The 20,999-nt window shown below is 34.9% G+C and overlaps 1 protein-coding gene across 5 annotated transcripts in view; it reads right to left on the bottom strand.

The window, feature by feature from the left end:
* LOC139151146 (coiled-coil domain-containing protein 154-like) overlaps positions 1-20,999 on the bottom strand; it is a 65,408-nt gene that overhangs the window by 27,202 nt on the left and 17,207 nt on the right. For 2 of the 5 annotated variants that reach the window (XM_070723706.1, XM_070723708.1), the window contains exons 1-5: positions 20,300-20,458; positions 3,145-3,371; positions 2,389-2,647; positions 1,754-1,946; positions 113-195 (exon numbers count right to left, since the gene is read on the bottom strand). In XM_070723706.1, the coding sequence (XP_070579807.1) occupies positions 113-195; positions 1,754-1,946; positions 2,389-2,647; positions 3,145-3,371; positions 20,300-20,349 (812 nt within the window). In that variant the 5' untranslated portion in view covers positions 20,350-20,458. Of the gene's footprint in view, positions 1-112; positions 196-1,753; positions 1,947-2,388; positions 2,648-3,144; positions 3,372-20,299; positions 20,460-20,999 lie in introns of those variants that run through there. The other 3 variants (XM_070723707.1, XM_070723709.1, XM_070723710.1) reach the window with 2 other exon arrangements.

Genomic DNA, 20,999 nt, shown 5'->3' with positions numbered 1-20,999 from the left:
AAGACTTCATCATTAAACATGACTGGAAAGGGTTTGTTTTCTTAGGTTGGCCTTCCCTTGACACAATACATACAAGTCCATATAACTTCCTGAGAGAACCCATTGTGCTTACCTACTATTGATATGAAGTTTAAGTTGTACTAACTCCTGATCCACAAAATTTCGATTGTCATGCGTCTTTCTAGTTTCATAAATCTATTAGTAGAGACACAGCAAACCAATAAACATGGACATCACATGACATAATATGGACTGTTAGCCCAAGCAAGGTGACAGAGAACAGAGAAAAAAATAAATGCATTGCAGTCATCTTATGTATGGTAATGCCAGATTGGTCTTGTAGTCTGCAAAGAACTAGAATTGGTGAATCGTTTTAAGATGAAAATTTTATAAAAGTTTTTGAGAATTTTTTTAGATTTACCTTGTATGTTTTGGTTAAGACTGATTTAGTCTATGTGAGTTTGTTTTGGTTATATTAAATATGGAAATTTTTTTTGCAAACTTCCATTTGTGAAAACAACCTGACATTGTATCCAAGATTTCAGTGCTGGACTTTGTGACATGCACAACGTAATTTTTAAAAAGTGATAAATGTGAACTCACAAACACACCTGACAATCAGGTCATGACATTATATTGCCTGCACACTTTGGAAAAAGGGAAGTGTGCCAGTTAAACATTTAAAGTCCCTAGCGTAAAAGTAACAACGTGATACAGTAATTTTTACCTCTATTATTTTTTGTCGACTGATATTTTACAATCATTTTAGGTCAGTGACAGATAATACAGGAAGTAATTGTGTGTTCTATTGTAGAGTTGCTGATGACATGGTGTTTTTTTAAAGTATATTTGGACTGAAAGACAAAGACAGTGCTTCATCTGTGAAGATATCCTACCCACACTGGGTGGCATGCATGCTCAAACACCATAAGATGACTGCAAACATTCATGGAACATGTACATGTACCTTCTGACAACAAACATTGACCCTACAATATCAGAACACATGAACAAGCACTTGCAAAATGCCAATGTTTGATAATGTCGACAGTCCAGAGCAACACCCTTACCTTCTGTAAATCCAACGTGGTCGAAGAGATCAAAAATTAATACATGAAAAGAGTAAGGTTTTGAGAATGACACTTGCATGCACTTGTTGTACACTGGACAGCGCACCCAAGTGGCAACACTTAGCAAAATTATCTCCCTTCTCAAATTAACAAACAGATTTTTCTTCTATTTTGGAAAAGAAAAATCGACTGCCCAATAAACTTATCCAAACAATTTTAGATCAAATAAAATTATGGAATTATTTTATCAAAAGTATCCATCATGTGATGACACACAGAATACCATCATTAATTTCAGAGATGAATTCTATATTTTTTATGAAAATAAGAACTAGACTTTGTTTCTGTCCCACGATACTAAATTGCACTGGCACGGCATCGCTGATAAATCCATGGAACCCTAATTTTTGTTCTCATTGGCTGAATTTTTGAAACCCCCTACTATTTTCACAAAGGAATTTAACCTCATCTAATTCAGACATTTGAAATGAGCAAACGTACTTTTCTCCATGAACACTGCCATGTAAGCCACTTTACCTAAAATTCAGAAAGGCTGTACTTCACTTTTATCTTTATGCCTGAAATCATAGCTTCTCTAAATTATAAAAATCAATGTTTCTAAAAAGAGAAAAAATATTTGCAAATTTGTCTTGAATAAAATAGAATTTGAAAACCAGACTTACAGCTTGCCTGTTATCTTCTTCTAGCCTTTTTGATCGTTCTTTCAGTTCATGTAAAACACCATTATATTCTATTTGCTGTGTGTCTACTCTACTCTTCATTGTTCTAATTTCATCCACCAGGGTTGCCGTAGCCCTTTCCATTTGGTCTCGCGCTCTGTTGGCTTCGTCAAGGTCATTCCGTAATTCCGCAATCCTGGATGAGAACGAAAATTATTGGTGATGCAGCTGTGACAATGTTCAGTAGATTCTAAACTGTAGTGATCGATGTATGATAAGACTAAACTGCACAATTTGTACACAAATTTCAGAAGAGAATCAATCAACTACGCTAGAACTAGAAGTCTTGCAGTAATTCTTCTTGAGTAGAATAGAAGATAAGTTGCTTGTGGGGATTCCTTGTTTCCCCCCCCCCCCATCCCCTCCACTCCCGTCTGCCATCAACAGGTTGCAAGGGTCCTAGAGCTCTCTCAAGAAACAGATTTTGTTGTTTGTGACAAAATATAAAATCAAAAGTTGTATACTTCTTTTTGACCAGTTTTCTTTGTATTTACTGTCGATATTACAACTGCAAAACAACCAGTTAGGATGATAGTATGGAGTTGAAAAATCTGACACAAGACAGCCAAAGGTCTTACTTTGCAAATTGCTGATCTCTTCTTGACAAGATTTCTTGTTGACTTCCCAGGACTGCCTGCTCAACTTGTTTTGTGTGGTTCACCAAAGCACCAACCGCCGCCCTCTCGTCCTGTACTTTCTCCTCGGCTCTCTTGAGCCTCGCTCCCAGCTGTCCGATGAGGTCATTGGCGGCTCGTAAGTTTTCCGTGAGGTGTTGACGCCCCTGTCTCTCCGCTGCCAGGGCATCTTCGGTTCTGCGGTGGGACTGTTTTAAATCTCCTATCAATCATAAGAGATGTAAACAGATGCTAAGAAGTTAGAGATATTTTTGGAGAGTTTTTTGCATTGATAATCATGCTGCCAGTGACTAAAATTTACATGAACGTTGCATGCGCTGCACAGCATCATGCATACTCAACATAACACAAGTTTGAGAATGTATCATACTTGTATATTTGTCCACTGCCTGTCTGTTGTTTGTGTGTTGAACAATGTATCCGCACATGCAAGTGCTTATGTGTCACCAATCTGATTCAAACAGTACTCGGTCTTATGCTAATTCATATGAGAAAAAACACATGATAACAGCCGTATCAAGCCATCTCACAGCATCAGAGTGTAGTGAAACACATATACAAGTCTGTTTATATTGTGTTCCTCTCTTGTCCTTGTAAGTCTGTATGATAATTATCAAGCTCTCTGACTCTTTCTGTGTGTCTTTTTACCTGTCAGTAAAAACCAAAAATAATGATAGAGGGCGCTCTCCTTGATCATACCTTGTAATCTGACCACCTCCTCCAGCAGAGCTCTGTTGGACTGTTCAGCAATGCTGAGTCTCTGCTCTACCTGCCTAGATCTGCCGGGGTCTCCGTAGTCATTGTACTGTGGTACGTTGCCGATACTCGACAGCTGGGACTTCCTTCCCGTGTAGGGGATGAGGTCTTGGGGCGGTGGCGTGTTGGATGCAATGCCAGGAAGTGGGGCCGGCCTGTTCCCCAGTAACCTAAAATGGTGAATAGGCAATTTCAAAATGCATTCCTGTAATTAAACTGTAGCATGTTCTGATAATTGACTGTGGATTGGAAAGTACACTACAGCCCCCATGGGAAATTTCAGAAAAGCTATTCACTGGAGTGCAAGAAAAGTATACACAGAAGATGTATCTGTCGTTTATTCATACAAGGAAGAATGGAACAATACATGTACTTGACACAGAACAGTTACATGTATTGAATATACAATAGAGAATATAGAATATTTTCAGGGGACATGTGTGTTATGAGTGGTCATCGAAACAATCATCTATTATACGTTGTCATTTACTGAGTAAAAGTCATCTCCTTGAAGATCCACTAACTGTGACTCTGTCTTCCAGTATTTGTATTCTCTTTGTCAAATACTTGTTCTACCAGCAATATACCTGCATGTGCTTCATGATCGCAATTTCAGGTTTGTTACTAAATATAGCTGCACGTGCGCGATATTGGACAACGTTGCCTAAAATTCAGGCAAATTTTGTTGTTTTATGCGCGACTGTTTTTACAGCTTGCAGTCTGAGCCATAAATTCATATGTATTAGTGTTACTTTTAGTATGCTTTGTAACACTACATGTAGCAGGTTTTGATTTTCATCGTATTTATTTATGCATATTAATGAGAAATATTTATTTATGCATATTAATGAGAAAAATGCCGTCATTTGCGATCAGCGCTATTGCATTAAAATGCCTCGTGTTCATCTTGAATCGTTTGTCAAAAACTGTATCGTTCACAGTTGCATCTTGTTTGAAAAGGTTAATACAAATATTTTTATGTTTGTACTCCGACAGGCTTTTCAGAGAAGAAAAAAACCATGTTACCATTTCCAAGAACATACATGTATAATAGTAACATTATCAAACGGTGTGTACAATCAACACAGGATACAAGATTGGATATTGAAGCAAATCACTATGCAATGAAAAAAAACTTTGAGCAAGCTGTCGGTCTGTCCATTTTGTTAACACTAATTTATGAGATACAAGATGAAGACAAAATATTGTCATTATCTGCATTGCAACAATAGTCCAGTACACAGACTGTACCCAGACTTCGTAAATCATTTTTGCCAATAAACCATACACGCACATTTCAAATTGGAGTGACTATTTAAACTAAAATGTACATGAGCAATAGCCAAAGGGTACATGAAGTTGGGGTGGCAAGAATGGGTTGGTGAGCGTGCAGTACAGTATTTGGCATTTATTTACTAACCCTGGAGAGAAGCTAAAGTACTGTGAAGTTAATCTTCATTGTTAACTGCACTTAGCCTCCTGACATCGAACCCTCTCCCCATTTTTTCATTTGTTACTTTCATTACAACCTAATGCCTGATGCTGGTTTTTGTTAGGTGTAGAATGCTTGCACTAGAAAAGAAAAGGCAATATTGCCTTACAGCACAACAAAAGTACCCAAAGACCACTATTGTCACTGGCGCCTGTTTGTTGCCATGGTGAAGTCACAAAGCCCACATATATGTCAAAGGTCATAGATCACCCACACCTCCACAAAACACGACACTGGAGAGTGTCTGTGCATGCTCTCTTTGATTACATATAGAATATAGAGTGGGCACCTGTTGGAATGTCATTTTTCAGGTGTTCACAAAAACAACACAGAAAAAAAGAGTAAGTCTCTCATACTTTTCTGTGTAAATTTCAGTGACAGTAAATTTTGTAACATTTGGTTCATTAACATAAAGACATTTCTTCATTGTTGCAATTAGTAATGTATTCAATTGCAAATGTATTCATGGTTTGGAAATTACACATGGCAAAAACCCAGGTGAGAAATGTCTGATGTAGACTTTCTGAAACACAATTGTGTAACATCGATATGAGACCACTGCGATATTGATGCACAACACTGAACCATGTCTCCCATCAATGTCAAACAATACAAATTCTCAAATGCCACATATAGATGTACCTGTTCGGGGAAGGTATGCAAATCATGTGAAAATTAAAGTGATTAAGGCGTATAATTTTCTTTCAGTGACCTTGACAATCACATAAACAGGCCAAATTGTACCATTTCTGATGACCTTGAGGCTAGTCCTTGACTTCAACAGTCATAGAAAACCTCACAAAACACCGGAATAGAGTCAAATGCATGATAAAATTTACATATAAATCTACATACACAGGCATGAAGACATATAAGTCTCCCAACCTTCATAAATGTGAGCAGCGGATACCTCACATATATTTACATTCACTTGACATGAAAAAAATTCAATCATTAATAATCATCATCATCAAACCATTTGATGATGGAACTGTCAGAAAAATTTATGTAGAAGTTTATTTGAAGCACATGGATAAAAATGTTCAAACAAACCTTTTATTTTGTTGCTATGCTACAAGAGCATTATCACCGACAGAGTAGTCACATTGCCCATTCAATGATTTGGGAGAACGGCAAATAATAACTCTATTTATCTCAAATTGTTTCATTCAACCATTCACAGCAACTGAAGTCAATTTTCTTTTGTGTTACGTATGTTTACTTATGTTAGCCTTTTTACCTCAAGTGTAAAAACGATGAAAAGGGAGGTATTGAGAGTGAAGACTTTTTTTTTCGAGGACACGGTTACTTCTACGTCAGTAGTAACTATTTCCTGAGACACTACCAACTGGCTGATATTCCTATAAGTGTGTGTATAAGTACATGTAGCTATGTGTGTAATGATTGCCATTTCTGCAATACAACTACCGTGTACCAATTTACATCAATACACAAGTATGTGCTTCAAAGTCATACAAAATATCCTGTACATTATCTCTTAATGTATCAAATTCACATGTATGTATGCATGTATGTGTTTGTGTACAAGTATGTCTATCTCTGTCTCTGTCTGTCTCTCTATGTCTATGTGTATACATGTATACACACACACAATACATGTACACACATATACGCACACTATGTATGTTTGTATATGATTATGTATGTACGCTTAATGGTATATACACGTATGACATGATATGACCTTATTAGCATATTCATGAGTGCATGTACATTTCCCAGTGAGAACACTCTGCCATTAATTTAGTCAATTGTATCAAATCATCTCATCAATTACACTTTTAATTTAATACTATAACAAATTGACTTAGGAAGTATCACTATCATTTTCTCTTGTCTCTAATCAATTTAGTCAATTGTATCAAATCATCTCATCAATAACACTTTTAATTACTATAACAAATTGACTTAGGAAATATCACTATAATTTTCTCTTGTCTCTAATCAAAGACACAACATTCCGTTTTTCTGAATGTTTCTGAACATTTCATTACATTTAATATGAAATAAAAATCTAGAGAAAACTTGCCTCATCGATGTTACTGAAATGATCTCTCTTTAACAGTTCTTCATTTTCAAGTCATACATGTACCTCTTCATGATAGACAAAGATATTTTTAAAACCTACTTTATCATTCTTCTTCAAAACAAAGGCAGTAATTCTTTTTGGGATTAATTTAACTGGTGAAATGTTTATAATCAGTCTGACTGTTAAATATGTCTCTGACATCAAATATGATCTTTTGCTAATCCTGCACAAGATATTTTACATGCAGTACACAACTTTCATATTGTACATGTATACATGTATATGCAAAGTTAAAATTCAGTCTATATCTGGAAGACCAGAGAACATTTCTTTTAGCAGAAGTATATGTACATGTACAAAACGATATTAATTTCCTGAAGAACCAAGCTGTCTGTATCAATTGTTACTCTCACTATAATGACTAAAGTGTCATGTTCTTCAGTTTAATTTAGCTCCATGTGAAAAATAAACAGGCTTGACTTGAATACGAATATCAAGATATCATGCCATGCACTTTTGTTAACAGTTTCCTTGTTATGAATACTATACATGATTAAAGGAACTTACAATTGTTTTGTGATTAAAATACGTTCTTTGCAATGACAACATATTTAATCTTAACTTTAAATTTTGTTTTTATACTAAAATAATTTATAACTTCGGTGACAGCATAACATCTGTACGTTCAGCAACCTAGCTCGTACTTGCATTCCTTGTTAGCATATGTTCCTGTTGGTGTTATGACATAGGCTGGGCTATAATATTAGCATTTAAGAGGGAAAAGGTTCTAAATATCTGATTAAATCAGAACACGTACATGATTTCTAAAACGACTTCCTGCAGTCAATTCATATAGTCATTGGTTGAACTAAACCACAGCACTGATTCAGAGTCATATTCTGGTTTCAAATTTTCTTTATAATTTTCCCAAAGCACATCTTACATGTATCATTACCACTTAGTCGGGCCAACATCAAGACACCACATAGTATTACTTGAAAACGCAAGGTTTGATAGAGTGGGAGATACATGTACACATGTAATAAAGTTCGTCACAAATTCATGAGCATACACTTCAACACACACTTGTACACAACTTTGCCATTATACCCCCATTAGCAAACCACTTCACTGTAAGTTCATGCAAATTCTGTAAGACATAAAATGACAATTACAATCAATCTTTCAGCTTATACATGCATTTAAACTATACATGTATTTAAACGGCTTGGCAATAATACATTGATTACTTGCTAATGTCCAACCATGAAAGAAAATGAACGATCTTATCACTACGGCACAAAAATACTGATCAGATGTCTGCAGAAATGGCAGAATTCTGTACTGATGTGTAACATTATATCCTTTGTATATTCATGGATTCTCTTGTCTCTGACATTGGACGTTTGAAATTCTTCAAAATTTCTTTGGCTAAGACCTCCATTATTATCAAAGTAACATATCCCATGTAGAAATTAAATACACATTTTGTGTATTACCTGTTCATGTAATACATGGCACAAAAGTAGCTTAAAGAGTACACTTTACGTCACCATTTGAAAGATTTCATTAAAAACACCCTTATAATAAACCGTCACACTAATTTGATTTAATGGGACAAACCCTGAATTTAAATAGACCATGGTACAAACAAAAACATGTGCATAGAAATCCATGTATTTTCATGTACATGTGGGTTTGTTTGTACCACCATCACATGATCCATTAGACATACTGAGACTGTAGAATCCTTTTTATTTCAGAGTAGAACCACTGACTGATTGGTCGCCTTGAAGGCAGGAACCGGATATTAATGTCAATGATGATAAATGTAATTTTGACAGATGACGACTGGAAGTGAATTCACTTTCACTAATTACAACAACTGACGATAACTAGAATGTTCGTTTCTCATTAAATATATCGAATGACAGTTTTCCTCTAAAGAAGTATCAAGGCAGGCTATTTTAATCACACTTATTTCTTGATCACTACCAGAACAATTGCCTTTACTTATTAAAGGAACAGCTGAGCTGCACTTTAAAATTTCGTGATTTTTTTTCACTATTTCTGTTTTGTGTATCGGCTGCCAGTTGTTGTTCCACTCCCCAAAGCATGTTGAAAAACCTACTCTCCAGCTTTCCTATACAGCATGTATCAATGTAAAGTGCATAGTTACATCGGAACCCTACGCAGTCCGGACTAAAATTCACCCATCAACAATAACAATGAAGTTTACGATGTACAGGCAGCTGAGTTGACAAACTGAATAAGTTGTGTATCTCAGCATGCTTTGGGGAGTAGAACAAAACACTAATTGACATCAAAACAAAGTGACAAAATTATCAAAAGTTACAGCTACATGTACTGGCCCTTTAACCCTTTGCTGTAATTTTTTTCACCAAAATTTGAGAGCAACATTTCACCAAATTTTATGAATTTTTCTGTAATTCTTTTGATAATTTTGGATCAAAGGGACATCACATTTCATTGGCTACAGTTTTTCACCAAACTTTTGGCAAAACTCTGACAAAAATTGACAGGGGTATATTTTATAAAGGCAAAATAATTGACTGTGGTGCTCAAAGGCTTATTATCATTGCACATGTTGACTGTTACATGTACAACTGTATTTGCCAGTCCACTTAGTAACCTTCGTTTGTATTAGTAATGTCATTTGACATTAAAGATATATCTCTACTGTATGTATTGTTTCACACACATTTTTCATATCGTTTACTTTCCATATTTGTATAATTTCCATTAGGAAACCAAATGTTGACTCGGCATAAAACTACAAGTTTTCCTGTTTATCTGACAAAAGATTACCTTGCTACTCACTAGAAAGAAGCAGAAATTTATAACCATTTAGTTATTTTTGGTCATGACCTATATTAATAACTTGTAACTGATTTTTCCTCTTTGTAATTTTAAACAAACTTCCCCTTGCTGAACACACATTACTCTCTGTCAGACATGCGAATCAATTTGATTAATTTGCAGAAACAAAGATTTGTTGCTGGAAGTTTCCGGCATTAAATGTTATCAGCCTAAAAAGCTTGTGGTGGCTGTCCAAAATACATGGATTTATACAAATGTCAAATACATTATATTCAAATGTACACACAGCATACATGCCAGGGTGTACATAATTTACTGTATACATGTATGTGCACATAAATCATAAAACATGTTGAATGAATTATTTCTGTTGCAATGCTGATCCACAATGACAAATTGATGTACTTCACATTATCAATCATACTGCCATGAGACATCTGAATATAAAAACTTCAATTCTGCAGGCACGGTATAAACATGTACATATCAATGCAAAATGTACAATATTCCTTCCATACCGTGTACCTAGTATGTACATGCTTGCGCACTTCATGTACAAATCAATGAGACAGGCCTCATGCTGTCATCAAGGACTGGCTCTAAAAAACTTTCTACAATTTTGAAGTTGATAGGTACAAGTGCTTGGTGGGTGGTAACAAGATAGTAATGGTTGATTTTGGATTTGTTAATCAGAAGGCCCTTGGGGAGATAAACTTTTTTAAAGTTTATGATGTAATACCATCGTTAAAACACAGTCAAGTAAAAGAATAAATACATAAAAAGATAAATAGACAGATGGATAAGTAAATAAATAAATAATAAATAAATAATAAATAAATAAATAAATAAACAAATTAATAAGTGGTTTATCCTGAATTATGACTGTGATTAATTCTACTGGCATGTACCCTAATGTCTTTTTTATTCTTCAGTTACTGTTGGACTTTGTGATCAGAACTTCACAGGCAAATGAGTGATGTAATTAACACTAAAATCCATAATCTTATTGACATAATGTCAATATGCCTTCTCTTTATGGACTCAGCTGCTTACCTTTCACCTTTGAACCTGGTGACCAAGAACTTTCCAATATACTTTGGAAAGCAGAATATTGAGCGTGGTGTATGATGACAATTTGACAAATCTCCAAGCAATATGGGAAATATCACTCCAAGATGAAGAAAGAGTTAAGAAAAATTTGTGCAACAGAAAATAATTTGTTATAACTTTAAAGCACTCTAGGTACAAATGGTGTTGCATTTTGTTTACTTCATCATAAATTTTGATTATTTGAGACATTTTATGAGACAGAAATCAATTTATTATATTTTTTTTTTACAACACTGTGAGTACACAAAGGCCATTTAATGTGTTTACTTTTTCATGAATTTTTATAACTTGAAGCATGGTTATACATGCAAGACAAAATAATGACACCATATATTAGAACTAAAGTGAAAACTGAATAAACTGCATAGTACTAGTATAATTACAAGTAGTGCACAAATTACGCCTGAAAAAAAGAGACACCATTTTGGACACTATTTCAGCAGAATTGCAGAACTTCTTTGATATACCGGTATGTACCGTGAGCTTTACATTACTGCATGCATGTTCACAATGACAAACTTTCATTTCAGGGAGACAACATTACTATTATTAATTAATGGCAATTAAAGGCATCTATGATTGGATTATGAACACAATAATCACCATGGATTTATATAGTGTATTATCATGTCAGCACTCTTATTAATGAAAGAATATCCATTTAACGTAGATTGTGAAACAACAAGCACAGCATAGTCGTACCTTCAAATTGATATTTACACAACCTCCACTAACAAGTGGACAAAAATCAATACACTGACAACAGAATGAAAAAAGAAAACAAATTCTTAACGTTATATCATCATAATCGTTCTACTCATGGCTAATTTTCATTGTGTGACTATAATACAACATAAATTGGAAGAAATACATAGACAACTTTCCAAGTTGTTTATGTTTTTGAATATTTAATCCCGTGCTTTTACTAGTATCTCCACAACACAATTTGAAGATAATGGTAGATGAAAACAACATACATGTACAACAAAATATTCTAAGACAAACAAATATGCTTTATTATAAAAATATAACGCATCTTAATATTTGGATAGTAAATTACTTTCAATTTGGCAGAACACTCCGCCACCATTTAACTTCACTTTCTGGAAATTACCTCTGCTAATCAGCCACTGATTGGGTGCCTATACAATCAGACAAGTAATTCAGTTAATAGCTCCTCAAAATGTGGGGGTATTATTGAAAATTGAATTTTACATGTAATTACTAGGTGACGCAAGTGTCCTTGGATGTACATGTATGTTGTACTATGTACCAGCACAGGTGCTTGCAGCGTTGCTTGGTTATTCGATCATAGGCCCGGGATCGAAGTGTGAGACTGATGGCCAAACCTCGGTAGAAGTTCGGCCTTCGGCCTCACACTTTGATCTTGGGCCTCAGTTTGATCGACTATACAAGCAATGCTGCAGGTGCAAGTACCTGTGTGTACTGGTAGTGAATCAAGTCAACTGAAACTGTACAGTGACTTAACATGTACCGTGTATAGCATACTCATTTGTCTCGGTTATAGTTGTTATAATGTTCAGCTATCAAATGAAAGATACAGTAACAGTCAATATCTAACTTTAAGTTAGGGTAAAAATACACCTCAAGAAAGGATATTTAGATTCCTGTATATTGACACATTTTGAAGCTCGTGGCACATATTAAGTTTTAACCATCTTGTTTTTGAGAAAATTAAAACTGACATTTCCTAATTTAGCATTCACACCGATAATGATTGCCATTTTGAATTTCAAATAAAGTTAAAGGCACATGAGCTGCAACTTTTGGCATTATTTTCATGATTTTATATTTAAATTAAAATTAGTTCGTATAAATGTTCTTACTCAGAGAGGCTTACTCAAATCCACTGAGTGGGACTGCATGGGGACGTTTCGGTAAGACAAATAATAAATGGGTGCCACACCCATATATGGCCGCCTCCATACAACTACATGATAATAAGCATAAATGGTGCATGTACGCATTTGAATCTGTACAAATACAACATAATGCAACCGACTGAAAGGACGGAAGAGGTAGTCACTCCATTTTGACTAAAAATTTTCCATTTTTCACATAATATGGCAAAATTTTGAAATTGGTGGGAATTTCAAAATGAACAAAAATCTGTTCAATTTCTTGCCTATTCTGCCATTAGCAAATGTTGCTGAGGCATAGTGAATTACTATATTGTTCAATTTGTAGATTGCAATGGATATCTGAAGAAATTTGAGGTACCTTGAGGTTGGATAAATTTCTCAGAGTTGCAGCTCATGGGCCTTTAAATTTTTAAGGTACTTCATTCTCTTGTACCAAATTTTGCACAGTGAGCGTTGAACTGTATTCATTTAATTATGACAGAGAATGATTGAAATTTCTTTGTAAAGTTTGAGCAAAGTTTAAAACTTGCAGTTTCAAGGCACAATTTCTACCTTAAAAAGGACTGAGTATATATGTTTTGTTAAAAACTATTTCTAAGCAACTTTCAACGTAAATGGCAACACTGACTTAGTCACCCCAGAACTCTTCAAATGTGAAATTGACAAACAAATACGGTGATGTCCAAAGAAAACAACTTTTGTCCTTATAATAAACAGTTGAATTACATTGATACTGGAAGCACACAGTAGCTTAGGGCATGAAATGAACAGCAATATGAGGGCAAAGGTCAAATGTTTTGACGCATATAACAAAGACACTACACTGAGGACGTGAAGCACCAATAGTTACAAATACACAGGCAATAATATATATTGCTCTATTCTTTGATAATATATTTTATTCATGAAATGTGCTACCGCCACAAAGCACAACAGCAACCTTCACATCTATCACTTCATTAAATATTAAAATCTTGACTGAGAATTTAATTTCCTGTAAGTGCAGGTATACATTTCAAGAGAAACACCTACACTGTGACAGTAGACACTGTTTTTTTCCTCTTCTAAAGGCTTGGACCATAGTATCAGTACCACAAACCATAGACCCTATTTGGTCCATGTGCAAACACAGAAATATAAAAATTCTTCCCGGTCCATCTTCACAAATACAAATTAATGCATTGTTAGGAGAGCTTAGGTTTTCACAGTAGTTCCTTGGTTACATTATTTGAGTGTTCTTTGGGTTATCAATGCCATCACATTAGGAGACAACAGAAATACTGGTATTGCCAGGTTTCTGAACAATTTGCCTTCTGTTCATGTACAGTTCCTTTATATAGAACCCTAGCAAAACCACCGACTGTGTTTGTGATCTTTCCAAACTTCTTACCCGGTAGTTTGTTTTCCTGTATTTTCAATAATGAAGTGACTATAGAAATTTGTAGGAGATTTGAAATTTGCTGTAACCCTTTGAGCGCTGTAATTTTCTCCCGCCACAATTTTAATGCAAAATTTTACTAATTTTTATGAATTTGTCTTAAATTTTTTGATAACACTTTTTGCTCAAAATTTTGGCAAAAATCTGAGAAAAATTGACTGGGGTTTATTTTATAAAAGGGACAAAATAGACTTTGGCGCTCAAAGGGTTAAAAAAATTCTGGTTGTCACACTGGGGGAATAAAGGAACATCAAACCAAACCAGTCATCAAAGGAATACACTAGCCTGTACATTACAGATTTGCCAAGTTGTAATGTCTGGATCCCTACTACCATACACAGCATGCCGACATGTGGGGGTAGAGGGGTGGCCTCCCCCCCCGGACATAAATGGTCATGCTCCAACTTCTTCCCTCCAAACAAAACAACACGCCTTCACTTTGGTCTCTCCCCAGACAATAGCAGCACAATGACAGTGGTGTTGTGTATGTATACAAAGCAAATACAGTTGATCAATATTCTTTTCTCTCGTTGAATATTCGTCTACAAGACTACAATTTGCATGCCTAAAATTGTTACAAATTGCTATACAACTATTAGCTTTTTAGTTGTAAATAGTTGAAATATCTGCTGACCTTGGTAAATTTAATATCACATATAGAAGGTCAGTTTATGCTTTTTACTGAGGTGTGCGTAACAGAAAAAGGGAGTTTACAGTAGCCATTGTTCTCCAAGAAAAACGTGACGGTACATTTTTCATCGGTGACGTTTGCAAAATTTACATACCAATACAAATGAAGTCATAGAAATACATGAAAATAAAAAATGTTCTGGCCTGACAACTTGACTTCACAATATGTTCATTAGTCAGAGTTGCCATGGAAACAACCCATGCGCTAGTTTACGAAACTTCCGTTCAGCCATAAAATTGAGACTGAATATAAATCAGAATATTTTAACACATGAATAGGCAGCAAAAACTGAAGTACATATATACAGTTAATTCACTCATACCTTTGAGCATATGCACTACATCCAGCATTGTAATATTACTTCAGTAGAAATACATGTAACTTTCTTATTTATCCATGAACTTAACACAGAAACAAATTTGCTTGTACCCAAGTAGGAACAGAAATACCTGAACATCTTAGTGGGAACAAGCACTGTTGATTTTTTTTGGGGGGGGGGGGGGGGTTTCATTTATTGACCACCACACATCATTTCAAGATCTGAACAACCAACAAGTAGTCAACACACAATAAAAATAATTATTCCATGAAATATCAAAACCTATAATTTTTGAAGCCAGAATACCGGTTTACCAAAAAGAACACTCGAGTAGGGCAAATACTATTCACTAAAATGTGTGTACTCATGTAGAAACAGTTGGAGGAACATGCACGGATGTGAAAATATATTTGTTAACTGACGTGTAAAATCTTTGAAACAAATTGCTCATTTCAGTTGCTATTACAAGCATGTATACTGCTGTGAATGGCGTATGTTGTCAGGAGCATACCTGTCAATTTTGCTCTTTGTGAAAAATTATTTAGGCAAAAAGAGGTTCAGGCAGAAGCAGAATTCTTGCTGGTTTGGATTCTGCAAAAGCAAAATTGCGCTCCTTACTGTTGACAAAAGTGTCGAACATGAAAGCTGCAGTGGAGGCTGTACTTCCTGTAGCATACAGAGTTTTAATATGCCCAAGAAATGGAAAATATGTACACTTGTCTGTGTGTATTCTTCTTTCATTCTAACCTGGTCAGGAGTACTTTTAATGAAGGATTTTTCATCAACAGAACAACGTGCAAACAGAGAAAGTACAAAGGTGGGCAACATCCTTGCAAATGAATTAAAGATAAATAAAAATGCAAAGGCGACACTGTAATATCAAAGTTGATCACAACATTGTGTTTCCTGCAGCTGTACAAGTTAACTATAAATCCTTCAAGCTGGTACAGCGCTTTAAGAGCTGGAACTGAATGAGCTGGTCCCTGGCTGCTCACTATATACTGCAGGGACAGCTTTGATTTCATCAACAGTAAAGCTGTTTCTAGTAGATGAGTGGTTGGCTGGAACAAACACTGAAATGACTTATTTGCATTGCAAATTTTAACATATAAGAATTACCAATCTAGATATTTTGAAAACTGAATTATTGTTATCATATGTTGCAACTTATTCATACTGCTATATGCAAATGATTGTGAGGGACTCAAACTCTCAAATCTGCACGCTCTCCTCCCTTCCCACCTGAGAGTCTACCAATACTGTTAGTTCATCTGAAAGGCTTCTCTACGATGGTCTAGGATACTACTCCAAATATACTAGTAGTCAAAGTTCTTGTTCATGTATATTTACACTTAACTTTAAAGAAAAGTATCACTGAAACTTAATTTTTGATGAAATTTAGACGATACATTTCACTACATGTTATGCTCTATTGGAGGACTGCAAATTTAGACGATACATTTCACTACATGTTATGCTATATTGGAGGACTGTGGTTTGAGTGCACTGTAACACACAAGTACATGTAGGCCTGTCTGAACTACAGTACCCACTCTTGACATTAATAACTGTCATTGATCAATTCTGAGTCAAGGAAATTACTTGTTGATATTCAGTCTGGTAATTAAAGTTCCAAGGTCTGGGACGACATTCTGGAGAATTCCTTGGAAATGATGAATAATGCACACTGTAGATACAATCCAACAGGACTATAACAGTCAGATAATAGAGAGTGTAATAGACATTCTTGGTTAATGTTTTTTGTGATTTGTGTTTTAAATTTTCAGTTTTCCTTTACCGGTATTTTCCTTTTTACATGCTTTTATAGTCTGTTTATTGCAGTGTTTTACCCTGATGAAGTGGGATTACGGCCACAAAATGTTGGACAATAAATTTTAGTTAGTAGTGAAGAACACTGTGTCCTAGAGTTGGTGCTGCTTGACCTTTTCTGAGAATATATATATATATATATATATATATATATATATATATATATATATATATATATATATATATATATATATATATATATATATATATATATATATATATATGATGTTTTGTCTTGTCTTTAAATTCTGTTACCTTTTATAATATTGATTGTATTTTACCCAGCATCTCTAATCACACTTTTAGTGTGGATTTCGTCACTTAATAAATGAATATAAAATTAATGAATGAATGAATTAATGAATGAATGAATGAATGAATGAATGAATTAATGAATTAAATTAATGAATATTAAGTTAAAAAATTAAAATACATGTGTGTTTGTGTGTGTGTGTGTGTTTATATATATATATATATATATATATATATATATATATATATATATATATATATATATATACACACACACACACACACACACTAAATATGAGAACACATCAAGTATGTTTGAACCTATTACTTGAGTTTCACACACACACGCGATCGTCAGATACGTATATTTTATAAAATCTACCTATCTAATGATTGTGTGTACATGTATGCGTGAAACTCTAGTAATAGGTACCAAACATACTTGATGTGTTCTCATATTTATTGTAATATTGCTCTGCATCCCTGCATTGAGTACTTTACCCCTCTGAGAAGATACAAACAAGTTTTGGTTTATATATATATATATATATATATATATATATATATATATATATATATATATATATATATGCGCTGCATTGACTGAACTATTGTATATTTTCAGACTGCTATACTTTACTTAATAAAATGGACATATGTATAATACTTTTTCCCATTAACACACAAGACCTATGCATCTACTACTTAAGCATGAGAGTATTTTTGCTGGTGGTTAAGTTGACGCCTTCTTGGCATTCTTTTGCATGTTTGCAATGTCACTGACTAAAACACCAGGCAGCCAATTTCTGGACTGGCACTGATATTTGAACTTCCATCAAGCTGCCCCTTTCAGTGCACAGTGGAGGCCCTTTGCCATGTATAGTACTTTGATGCTGGCAGCTCCATTATTGTTATTGCTATTCCCACTTCAGTTCTCATTTCAAGTTAATGGACAGTGTACACATCCCAGCATGTCTATGTGTACACTACAGATTACACTGCATTTATACCAGCAACTTTACAGCCTCTGTGAGCATTGCAGCTGACTGAATTCATCAAATATTCTTGTTTTTTTCTGTCCTCCTTTATTTCTGCAAAAACTGACTTCATAGGAACCTGTCAAACATTGTGAAAAGGTAGGTTTAATTTATTACCTGGAGCTTTTACGAATATTGCTTGTGAACAACCTCAAAACATAAAGTGATTCCAATCTATTAGTTGTGAATACTTTTGACCCTGTTCTCAAATTAAAAGATGCTTGTGTCACCAGGCAATCAAGCAATTGATATCAGTACACCTTTGCATTTGTGGTTACCATGGCAACAAGCCCTGGCAAACAATGTCGCTACAAACTTTTTCATACCGACATGTACATGTTCTTTTCCAATACGTGTGTGTCTATTACATCTGTTATTATCATTATGTGAAATAATTGATACCACAAATTTTATGTGATCGTTGTTCGATGACATGTCTGGCAAAGTGAGACAGTCAAAGCAAGTTATCAAAAACGTCATGAGTCAAATCAGGCATGTTGGACTTCTAGCCATCGTCCTCAGTTATTTACCAGCACATATTCATTTACATACGTCTGTAAACAAATGCCAAATTCATTCTGTAGTTTTCATGTACAGAAGGTCATGTTTTCCAAACACAGAAAATCTCTCTTGTTGTAAAAAAAATATATACTGCTCAGGAATGATGGATAACTACTCTTAAAAGTATACTGCAGGGTTTCAAACCGTTAAAAAGAAACCACAGAATGTGGCTAATGATATTGTCTCATAAATCAAGTGGTTTAGTCAGATTTAATACAGTGGATCAGGTGGTGTCACCGACTGCTCTTTCAAAAACACAGATTCAATCAAGGTGAAATTGGCCGTAATTCACTTTTACAGGCTCTAATTTGATATTTTACATAAAACACTGAAATGTGATCTGCTAATCTTGCCTGATAGATAGTCATCCATAAACGGTGAACAGACAGAAATTATTGTATATGATATTTGTGGGGGTTTTATTTTGTTTGGTAGGTCATGACATTTTGTACTGGCAAATTTGTAAGCAGCAAATATTAATCAATAATTGTGAATGAATTCTTTTATGGGATTTTTCACTGCAATTCCTTTATATTTTGTAACCTTATTTTTTTGTTTCTTTTGCCATAGAAGCTTACTTATTTGAACAATATCTATTGACATGTCTTCAAGTTTGTCTAGATTTCTAGGGTACATGTGCACAGAATCTTACTGTTGTTGTACCATGATGCGACACTGCATTAACTGATGCTGAAACAGAATTCAAGTTTTTTTCCACACAACTGGCCTTTGCCAGATGTAATACTGAGAACAGAATGATAAGTTAGAAAATACCAGTACGCAAATAAGTCTCAAATTTTGGCATGTTGAAGACTCCCGTGGGTGAGGTGCATACATTTTGGTAACAGCATCAAATAAATTGCTGTCGTAATGTTGGGAACTGCACGCTTTATAATTTTTTCAAAACTTAGCTTCCCCATACCAAGGCATTCTACAACATGCTATGACTGACATGGGAGTTCTGACTGGAAACAGCTGTAACCAATTCATCATTTGCTTTGCAATGGTAAATTGATCACATAAATTGATCAGGTTTTTATTAAACCCAAACGAAGGACGTATCACTTTTAATCACAATAAATTGAAAACATGTTGACACACTGGCTGCCAATTTTTGAACACAAATGTTACACTATCATCAAGTAATATTCAATCATCTTTCATACAATGCTGATAATCTTAACTAGCTTAATTTCCTTTTTCCAAAGCTTATCATTACTGTCTGATTGCACTGTTGCTGATGTAATGAGCGATTTTTATAACACAATCTTGTTGGATTCTACATTTTGCAACACAAATATAAATTTAAGATGTCTTTCTGTCACACTGGTGGTGGGTCAACCTACGACCCTAAATCAGAATCAATGGTAAAAGAGATTTAATTGCATATGGCAGGAAAAGGAGACACAAATTACTCAGAATAGGGTCTCTATAAATGGTGCTAATATTGATGATGAAAAAACCAAAAGACATTGGCTCATTTAGTAACACAGTTTTCTTCAGTGTGAATGTATATTGATCAACAGGTGTCAATTATGAAGCAAAAGAAAGGAGAAGGGGAAAAAAAGGGTGAAAACCAAACGAGAACACTTACTCTACATCTCTGAACTTTGCCGGATCTTCATAGAATCCATTGGTGAACATACTGTAAGGTTTTAATGCATGCTAGTTGCATCTAAATGTCCGAAAAAGCACTTGGAAATTGCCCTGAGAACTGTTTTGGATTTACGTTGTAGATGTGAGAACAGAACCTAAACACCTTGGAATGCAATAAATTATTTATTTTCCATATTGATCCACTGCAATTAGGAAGTCGCTTGTACCACTTGTGTCACCTTCACACTCAGGGGGGATCATTCTATTCTGATACGGGTGAGGTCAGAACTTTCTCTGAGGGGCATAGTGCATCTTGATTAAACCTAACTCTTTGACAGTAAATGGACAGTCCCATTTGTCAGTATTCATACTGTTAGCCACTTCTCATCTCCTGGACTGCAATGAAAGTGTGTATCAAGGCTACACACTATATAAAAAGCTGTCCAAATATCACTAAATTGAGACTACCCGGTATGTACCAGTCAATTTGCTTTAATTTCCTCTCTACGGCATCAACTTATCAAGTAATTTCTTATGGTTTCCCTCCCTTTATGGGCTTGGACATTTTGCAAGCAAAATTGATTATTCCTAGGGGATCAATTTTTCAGATCATTACACCAGGTGGATGACTGGATTCCATTGAGGCAAGAAGGAAAACAACGTTGGGATTCATGACCTCGCGACACAGAACACATGCC

This window comes from Ptychodera flava, chromosome 15, assembly GCF_041260155.1.
Source record: "Ptychodera flava strain L36383 chromosome 15, AS_Pfla_20210202, whole genome shotgun sequence".
In the NCBI taxonomy this organism is placed as follows: domain Eukaryota; kingdom Metazoa; phylum Hemichordata; class Enteropneusta; family Ptychoderidae; genus Ptychodera; species Ptychodera flava.
Note: the sequence above shows the minus strand (reverse complement) of the source record. Positions and strands in the feature narration are given on the sequence as shown.